Source organism: Phodopus roborovskii, unplaced genomic scaffold, assembly GCF_943737965.1.
Source record: "Phodopus roborovskii unplaced genomic scaffold, PHOROB, whole genome shotgun sequence".
Taxonomy (NCBI): Eukaryota; Metazoa; Chordata; class Mammalia; order Rodentia; family Cricetidae; genus Phodopus; species Phodopus roborovskii.
In genome coordinates, this window is record NW_026126470.1 from 22,832,061 (window position 1) to 22,842,015 (window position 9,955).

The 9,955-nt window shown below is 48.0% G+C and overlaps 1 protein-coding gene across 6 annotated transcripts in view; it reads right to left on the reverse strand.

The window, feature by feature from the left end:
* The window catches only part of App (amyloid beta precursor protein), a 204,088-nt gene extending 195,368 nt beyond the window's left edge, over positions 1-8,720 (reverse strand). For 2 of the 6 annotated variants that reach the window (XM_051191795.1, XM_051191792.1), the window contains exon 1: positions 8,478-8,716. In XM_051191795.1, coding sequence (XP_051047752.1) covers positions 8,478-8,534 — 57 coding nt within the window. In that variant the 5' untranslated portion in view covers positions 8,535-8,716. Of the gene's footprint in view, positions 1-8,477 lie in introns of all 6 variants that reach the window. The other 4 variants (XM_051191798.1, XM_051191794.1, XM_051191797.1 and 1 more) reach the window with 4 other exon arrangements.
* Between the last annotated feature and the right edge of the window lie 1,235 nt (positions 8,721-9,955).

A 9,955-nucleotide genomic window follows, 5' to 3' on the forward strand; every position in this document is an offset into this window, starting at 1 on the left:
TCATTAAAGCTTGGAAATTTAGCAAAGCAACAAGAGGATGGAGCTTTTCTTCGCTTAACTCCAGTGACTTTCTCAGATGGATCTCCTAAGGCTGAAGAGTAATTTGTCACTATCACTTGGGAAGCCTCACTGTTTTCAATGAATATAAAGACAGTATGTGCATCTCTAGAAGCCCAGAACACAGGACAAATGTGACTCTCTGAATAAAAGAACCAGACAAAGAACAGTTTCATAATCATGAAATCACAAAAAACAAAATACTATTTTTTATTGTTGTTGTAGAGTTAAAATTTTAATCTGAAATATCTTTTGAACTGGAGAACAAAAAGAAAAAAGGCCACCTACAAATAAGGAGATTCAACTTCTATGTCCATCGTTGTCCTCAGTTTGGGATCCATGATCTACAAAACCATTTCTTACCTGCGTCTTCTTATGGGTGCTCACTGGCCCTACACCCAAGCTGTGAGACCATCTCTCCTTCCTCCCTGTAACTACTCTGAGTAGGTTGAGTAGTAAGTATGGGTTCTGTAGTTCCAGTTAGAGCAGAACCAGCCCCTATCCAAATTCTAAACACACACAGGCTCATAAGAACTCAGGCACTCCTAAGGCCTTTGCTTCTTGGTTCTTCCAAGTTGTTTGCAAACACAATTTAACCTCAGCATACTCAGATTTGGGCACCAAGCGTTTCAAATATCATCAGACTAATTTTGACAACAGAGAGTGGAAATAGTGCATGCAAGCAAACCTGCTGATGTTTTCTACAGGTTTTTTTTAACTGAGTCATAGGCCACAGTTTAGTTTTAAAGACATGTCAGGCCTAACACAGCCGTTCTATAAACTCATTCTGAGGCTGATTTCCTGACAGGAAGGCTGCCTTCGTGTCCTGTCTTGAGTGAGGACCGATTGAGCCTTCCATGCCGGGACTGACTTTCTTTGGCTGGCGTTTGGGTCTTCTACTTCTGCTCTGATGACAAAGCCTGATGATTCACTTTCATACAAAAGGTCCAGCTGAAGACTAAACTAAGCGTGTCCACAGCTCCGCACACACCCAAAGAAGTCCAATTAATAAGCTGCATTAATAATCAAGCCAGTGCATCAGCTGGCTCAATATTAAACACACGGAAGGCTGCTAGCACACAGTCTTAAAAATGAGCATTTTCCATTTGTGTAAACCCAGCACGTATCAGTTCAGTGCAGCTTAAATTCTTCAAGGAGCACGGCGTGAATTATTCTAACATTTTCAAAAATCCAACTGAAATAGAAAGTCACCTTTTAATAAATAATATTTTATAACAAGTGTTTGAAAAACTTTTACCTAGGCTGTTTCATAGTTGAACAAATTCTTTTTTTCTTTTTTTGATACAGTCTTGCTATGTTACCCAAGCTACCTTAAACCTGTGATTCTCTATTGTTCTATCATTGTCTCCTCAGTGCTATGATTACAGGCATGTGCCATATACCTGGGTAAATTCATTCATCCTTGTAGAGAACTAACTGCCAATTTCCTCTTACTCTTAATTAGACAGTAAGTGAGGTAATTACTCTAATAAGTGAAATATCACAAAGATTACTTTAGCTTCCCATAACTATGTATAAGAAAAATATATTCATTTTCTACCATCCTATAAAAGTAGAGACACTTAGTTATGATGGTACATCAAGTTACATATTAGCATACATTCATTTATCTACATGTTTTAAGTATATCATATATTAATTTAATCCTCAACAATGATAAGTAACCACTCTCCATGTTTTACAAAAGCACAGAAACTTAACCATGGCCAGTATCTCTGGGGGAGACAACACCCAGAATGCTCAAGCAACCTCACTCCCGTTTGGTTTCTGGACCTATGTGTGTTATAGTCTGAATTATAAACATACACAAAGGCCAGTGGGTTAAAGGCTTCGTCTTTAGAAGGGCCATGGTCAGGGAGGTGGCGGGGTATTTAAGAGGTAAGAACTACCTGGAAATCTTTAGGTCACTAGGGGCATGTCCTTGTAGAGGACCTTGAGATGCCGGTCTCTTTTCTCCTGTTTGTGTCCAGTCAGGCCAGCATGATAGAAGCATCTGGATCCATCACAAATTCTCTGCCATAATATGCTGCCTCACAAAAGGCCCAGAAGTATATGGCCAACCAGTCTTGGACTGAAACCTCCCCAAGTGTGAGCCAAGGTAAACCTTTTTAAGTTGACCATCTGAGGTACTGTGTCACAGCAACGGAAAGCAATGTGAAATGCTACCCTTTCTATACATCTGAGAAACACTCAACGATTCAACATCACTAGCCTATCATCCTGCCTGACATTAAAAATCAACATTATAAATGCTAACGCCAGTTCTTTCCATAGAGGAGATGGGCTAGAGTGTTGGCTCAGCAGCTAAAAGCACTTCTACTCTTCCATGAGACCTGAACTTCAGTTGGCTTACAACCACCTGTAAGCTTTGGGGAGATCCAAGGCCTGTGGTCTCCACGGGTAACTGCACTCATGTGCACATAGCCACACCATACACAGAACGATAAAATGACAATACAAACCAATTTTTAAAGCACTTTCCACTTTCTTATTTCATGGTCTACTCTAGTTCTGGTTCAGTCTCTACTGCTCCTTCGATGTACAACCCCTCAGAGACACAGCGGTATGACTCTGTAGGCTAGCCATTCAGGAGGCTGAGGCAGGAGAATGACTCGAAGCAAGGAGGTCAAGGTTAACTTCGGCACTATCCTAACTTGGATGCTGTTGCTATGATAAAACTATGACCAAAAGTAACTTGCAGAGGAAAAGGTTTATTACTTCTTAAACATGGCACACATCACACCATCAAGGACAGCCAAGGGCAGGAGCTCAAGTAGAACCAGGAGGCAGGAACCTAAAGAGAGGCAATGGAGATGTGCTGCTCGCTTACTGCCCATGGTTTACTCAGCCTGCTTTCTTATACACCCAAGGACTGACTACCTTGGTGCTCAGGAGTAGCACCACCACCCCGTTGTTGGCTGGGCCCTCCCACATCAATCATAAATCAAGAAACTGTCCCACCAGAGACTTGACTCCAGGCCAATCTGATAGAGACAATTCTCAATGGAGGGTCCCTCTTCTCAGGTAACTAGTTTGTGTCAAGTTAACAAAAACCAACCAGAGCACAGACCCCCCATTTCAGAAAATAAAAAAGTAGCCACACAAAATAAATCTAAATAAAATATCTTCTTTGCCGACTACTGCAGCTAGGACTGAATGTCTATGAACCCAAATTCTCTGTAACATGACATACTGTTTCTTCAAAAACTAGTAGCAAAATATATGAATTAAAAGATAATTTCTTTAAAATCTATTTTAAAATAAGTTACTACAACAGTTGTTCTAATCCAAAGTTGGGCGAATTGTGATCTCAAAGGTGGTGCCAGTCAAACCTACTAGACAGATCGATCGGAGGAAAAAAATTTACCAAACATTGTTTTTCATGATAAATAGCAGTCTCTCTCAAAAGCAACCCATGTTAAACTGGGGAAAGAGCTAAGTATCATTCCCCCTTCAGGAATGTCTCCACGGAGTCTGAGATACGATACACCTAATTGCGTAGACTTGCTTCTCTTCCAGGGAGCATGCTGGTTCCCTCACCTTAGCCTTGCCAGCCTGCCATGAGCCCTCCCACCCACTTGTGAGCGTGGGACACAAAAAATGTGTGATGCAGAAGGTCGCAGCATTCACCAGCACTTGCAAAAGACAGTATTTACTATCAATCCACATCCCGTGGTTTGGACCTAGGAACCCCCTAGGAAAAATGGAAAAGATGTCACGGTTGAGTAAACAAACAAACAAACAAAAACAACAGAATGAAAGCCAGAGTCCTAAACCAGGTTAGGGCTTGGGAACAGAGCACTGGCTGCTGGCGGGCCCTCACTAAGGCGGGTGTGTGCCAAGGGAGACAATTTCCCCGGAGACCACAAGGTTATCTAGACCAGGGAGTGGGATGTGACTGCGGTCTTGGCTACAAAGGTAACGTGGAGGCCAACAGCTCTGAGAAGAGATGGACGCTATGGAATCATGGCCCGTGCTTGCCTCTGCCCTTCTCGCCGCTTCTGGCACACCCTGGCCTCTACAGCATTACTTGGCTTCTTTGTTTTCAGAACAGCCTGCTGAGTCCTGAATTGGCCTCAGTTCTGTAACTGGTCTCAAAATCCCTGTTTCTATTTTAAAATTGTTCGGAGATTTTTTCCCCCCTTGCTCCCAGGGATCTCTTTTTGATGTACCGGATGGAACCCTGACAACACTCTTGGGCTTTTGACCATTGTTTTGTTTTAATCTCCGTGATTCCTTGGGATGGGATGTAGTTCAGTGGTAGAGCAGTTGCCCATCATGCTTAAGTCTCCATATTTGATCCCAACACCACACACACAAATACAGAAAGGAAAAAAGAAAAAAAAAAAAAAATCAAACCTTCCATGTTTCTGCCGTGCAAACAAGGTTGGGAAACATGCTTAATTAAGGAAACCGTGCTCCTTATAGAATCACTTTTTAAAAAGTTGATTTGCCTCCCTCCTCTTGGCTGTAGAGTGAAGCTCCCTTTTATTGTTTACTCGCCTGGTTAACATGGCGGAGAGGACACGTGAGAGTCAGCTTTTAGCCCTGACCTCCTCGTTTCTAATTCTCCACCCAGCTCCAGAGTCCAGCACACACCTACCAACACGTTTCTGTTTATTTGCTGCCTCCCCTAGATGAATGGAAGCTCCGTGAAGGAAAAGACAGACTGGGTCTATGTAGAGATGATCAGACAGAGCTGAGGCAGGACTTGGCCTAAAAATAAATCAATAAGGTTTTCCCTGATGAATAGATGGGGCGGTGAATCGAACTGAATCCCACACTCGCTTGTTCTTTCATTGTGTGAAACCTTATCTGTGCCTGGCTCTAAAGCAAGCTCAAAGAACGCAGATAAGACAAAGGCCCTGCATGTACATGCTAGTGTTTGTGTGTGAACAAATACAGCCATGCGAATTCTTAACCTTCATTCTCCAGGCCTGCAACACAAACCTGGCTGGAAACTCAGAACCAGGAAATGCTCCAGGACTAGCTAACCCTATCGCCCCTGTAATCTTTTTAACTACAGGTATTTATCCTGTAACACTTTCTCAGTACACCATTTACTGTGTACTTTTCTTCTTTTTTTTTTTTTGCTTAATCTATACTTTCTTTTTTTTTAATATCACATTAATTATATGCATGTTTTATTCACCCTACATACTTCTGTACTCAGTGTGGATTACTAAGTACATACAGTCAAATATTAAATATTGCATCCTGGTATTTAAAGTATATTTGTGCAGGTCCATCTTGCATAGACTGGCATAAAAGACAGAGATTGTAAAAGGAATTATTCATGAAAGATGCCCTGGAGATCCTAAAACAACATTTTGTTGTTGTTGTTTTGCTTGCAGAAGTAATTTAATGTACCTTGTTTTATTAAGTACTTTTTGCTCCACCCCTGTATGTAGGATTTATGTTTGATAATCTTCATTATCAAACAAATGTAGAAAACTAACGTGCCATCAATGGCAAACTTCAAACGGGGACCCTGTAACAGTGCGCAAGAACCCTAACCATAAATAAAGCTAACTTCACTTCCTTCGGCAGCCGGTTGATCGTATTTTTCCCCATTTATTTTTAAACAGTCTTTCCTAATTTAGTGTGGTGATCTTGTTGTACACACCTCTTCTCTTCTTCAGGCCCACCATTTAACGGCTGTGCAGTACTCAGGGTCTTGCAGGGGTTGTGGGGGGGGGTGCTATTGCTTGGGGTGGACAAAAGACAAGCGTTTATAGCCTGCCAGTTATCATGGCTTCCCACTGATGGACGCCCATCAAACTCTCAGCCTCGCTGCTGTGTGTGTGTGTGTGTGTGTGTGTGTGTGTTTGTGTGTGTGTGTGTGTGTGTGGGCTTCTACCTCAGAGCAGCACTCCTCAGCAGGTTTCCAGACTGTGAAAGAACCACCACTACCAAGGCAAGTAGATAGGTGTCACCCCCACACAAGAAAACACTTGCAGGCGAGTGGAAATTAACAGGCAAGCAAAGAAGACTGTGGGTCCAGCAGAGTTCCTTAAACGCGTGCCTTCAGTCCAACAGACCAGGGGGGGGGGGATGTCAAACCAGGTAAGGAGGATCCCTGGAAGCGGAGGCATCGTTGTCATTACCCTCAGTCACCTTGGTTCTTATTCACAGCCACCTGCAGCAGACCTGTTTTCTGTGATGTACAAAAGGCTGCCACCATGTCATTCCGTGGCTTCAGTGGACCCAGACCAGCACAAGCCTCTGGCACACCTCATGAGTGTGAATTACCTACCCTTCCCATGATTGGAAAGAGGTGGTGATAAGACTGTCACATTCACCCTCCAAAGGTGACGATTACCGGGATAATATGCAAAGGGTTAGCAGGAAAAGGATATGCAATTGCACAAGCCAAAAAGAAATCAACTTCATCTTGGCCTACATCCTGACCCTCCTTATACAAGTTTGAGGGGAAAAAAAAAAATCAAAATAAATAAAATGTTTGAGTTTTGACTAGAGCTCCAAAAATTAAAGCTACGCTTGTAATTACTTAGTCATGTGTCTTTATATAGTAAGACAATCTGGAAAACTGAATGATTATGCAATTAAAATTTTAGGTCATAGGAGAAATCAGAATTTCCTTCCTTAATTAAATGACTTTTTAAAAAAAAATGGAACACTAAATTCTTAAGACTCCTAAAAAGACCTGTTTTAACCAGCCTGAGGTGATTTCCAGACCTTATGCGTTTAAAAAAAAAAAAAAAAAATAGAGGGGAGAAAAGTTCAATGACCTTGTAAATTAGGGACTAAAAATAAATAAATAAAAACAAAAAAAAACCTCGCACTAGTGTGATTGCCTGGACAGTCCCTGTGGAATTACAGGAAAGTACTCATTCGGAAATTGCTATTTTGGAAAATTACTATGAGGTGGGGGGGGGGGAGAAGGGGAGCATATGATGGGAAAGGGATATCGGAAAATGCTTAAGATGCTGAAAAGGGAACAAACGATGCGAAATGCAACCAGCTGCCACACAAACAACTTCTAGGCATCTTTGGATAAAAAGGAAAACAAGCCTTGTGCTGAATGTGGGAGAGTTGGGTGAATGGAGAAGACTTGTTATACACCTAGTGGTGGGTGGATCTCACAGGCTGCAGCCTCCACACAGCTTTTCTTTGCTGCACTGCAGAGACGCCATCTTCTCCGTCTTAATCTTCACTCCACTCGACCCTCTCATCTGCACCCTTCCAAAAAAAAAAAAAAAAAAGGACCCCGAGGAGCCTCCCTAGCATCCTGAGCCCCCCCGGGATGACTAAGCTAGAGTCCCCAGAACTGCCCAGAGAAGGCCCCACCTTAATCAGACAAACGCCTCCCTAGATGCACAGGAGCCCCAGCCTCCCCACCACCGGGCGCTGCCCTTTCCAGACGCACGCCTCACTCCGGGTTCCCCCTCTCTCCCTCTCTGCGAGGACTTTGCAGCCCCGCACAGGATTGGCACTGGGCGATGGCGATGCGGGGGTGGGAGACCGCGGGGCCGCAGCGGCACCCCCAGGCCCTCGGGGACAGACGCGCAGCGCGGGGAAGGGAGCCGCGGTGGCGCACAAACTACCTCGGCTCCGCCACCGCGCCCTGGACGGCGAGGGCGGGGTGTCGCGGCTTTTGTTCCCTTCCCGGGGACCTTCTCGGTCTCTGGAAGAAAGCGGGGGTGCGACGGAGAGCCCGGGACGTCCAGTGTGAAGGATGGGGACGGGTGGCCGCCGCTCTCCGGTCCCCTCCCTCACCCCCCACCTCCATCGCTCGCAACTTAACACAAAAGGGAGGGACGGAAATGCACAAAGTTTGCCCGAGGAAGGCGGTGCGCGACCCCGCGCCCGCTCGGGAGAGGGGTCGGCGGCGCAGGCAGCAGCCTCCGCCCGCCGCTGCCAGCAGCACAGCCCAGCTTCGCAGCCAAGTCGGGCGGGGGTGGGAAGGGAAGGGGAGGGGAGCCAGGCGCTCCCCGGCGTCCGGAGATGTCCCCATTCCAGCCCAGGACTCCAGGGAAGGGAAGAGAAGGGCGGCGATTTCCTCGGGGCACCGGGAGACTCCGCGCTTTCCCTTTTCCACGCCTGTCCCCTTCCCCCCCCCACCACCACCGACTGGCTGTCCCTCGCATCCCCGGGACCGGCTCTCGAGGCAGGGAGGAGTCGGGGTCTGTGCTCATCCCCTCGCCCTCGCCCGGGCTGGCGCGGATCTGGGGAGCCGCTCGGGCGGCGCGGACCCGGGCAGGGCTGGGCCAGGGACGCCGCTGCGCAGGGCGCCCGCAGGCGGGGGCGGCGAAGAGCGGGATACCCGTGCCGGTGTCCCCCGCCTCCCACGATCCCGGCTCCGCGCTGGGTGGGGAGGATCGGGTGCTCCCGGCGCCCGCCTCCCCCGTCCCCTTTCCCCGAGGCGCGGCACCCACCTCCAGCGCCCGGACGGTCCAGGCGGCCAGCAGGAGCAGCGCCAAGCTGGACAGCATCGTGATCCTGCTCGGGGCGCCGAGTGCTCTGCGTGCGAATGGGAGATCCGCCGCGCCCTGGCTGGGTCCGCGCCGCCGCCGCCTCCGGGAGCCCCCGCGCTCGCTCGGCTCCGGGTGCTCTCGCCTCCCGCAGCTGAGGAAACTGACAGAGCAGGAGCGCGGCGGCGGGGCTCGCAGCCGGGAGAGTCAGCTGATCCCGCCCACCCGGCTCGCCACCCGAGAGAGACCTCTAGCGGAGTCCCCGGGAGCTGCGCCCGTGCGCAACGCGAGGCGACCCGGGCCGGGAGCCCACAGGTGCGGTGGGGTGGCCCGGGCACCAGCGCGCGGCTCAGGGAGCCCCAGCCCCTCTGGGCTCCGGGAAGCAGGGGAGAGATGATGCGGGTCAGGGAGAGGGACCGGCGGTGGCGAGGGGCAAGGTGAATCCTAGGACGTTTGTGTTCCAGGAAAGTCGGGAGCGCTCCCTGCTCGTCCCCGTGAGCTTGAGTCACCCGACCCCGCAGGCCTCTCTGGAATGTGGTTGAGGAGCTTCTGCTGCTGCGATGCGTTTTTATCTGCAGTTCATTTGCTCCGTTTGGAGAGGTGGAGCGAGAACATTTAGCGATAGGGTTTCTTTGCGGAAGGGTAAACCTCCACCGCCCCCAACCCCTGCCCTCCCCCCCAGCAACCTGGGATTTTTGTCGTTAGAATGCACCAGAAAAGGGCAGGCGACCCAGGACGCAGAACGACCGGTTTTCTTTATGTTTGGAGTGGGGGTGTTTTTTTTTTTTTTTAATTGTTGTTGCATTTTTGTTTGATTTGGGCGGTTTCAGAGAAGGGGATAGGCATCCGGATTGGAGGAGACAGGGAGGTAAAATCTAAGATGGAGAAGAGATAAAGTTGAGCTGGAAAAGATCTTGCACTATGGCCCTTCTCCCTCCTCCATCACCAAGGACTTTGTCCTGAAGTCTGCTCTTGTTCTCCGTTGCTTCTGCCCTAAATCACAGGAAAGGACCTCTGTGAATGCCATTTTTATCCTACATTAACCACAAACTGTGCAGTGCTAGAATAGCCTAGAACAATCCACATATGCAGCCCTCCTGACATCAAGGTTCGTTGGCCTAGTGAGCCTAGTGAGAAGGGAGGGGGCAGGGGATAATGCCGGGTGGGCGAGGTTTTGGCTCTGAGGCCCCTACCTTTTCCCTCACCTCATGCGTTGTTTTTTGTTTGTTTGGTTGGTCGGTTGGTTTGCTTTTTTACAACTTGACATGAACTGTGGTCATTTGGCAAGAGGGACCCTAAATTAGGAAAAAATGCCTCCATTAGATTGGCCTGGAGGCAAGTCTGTGGAGACACATTCTTGATTCTTGATTGATGTGGTAGGCCAGCCCTGGGCAGGTAGTCCTGGGTTGTATAAGAAAACAGGCCCAGCAAGACATGAGGAG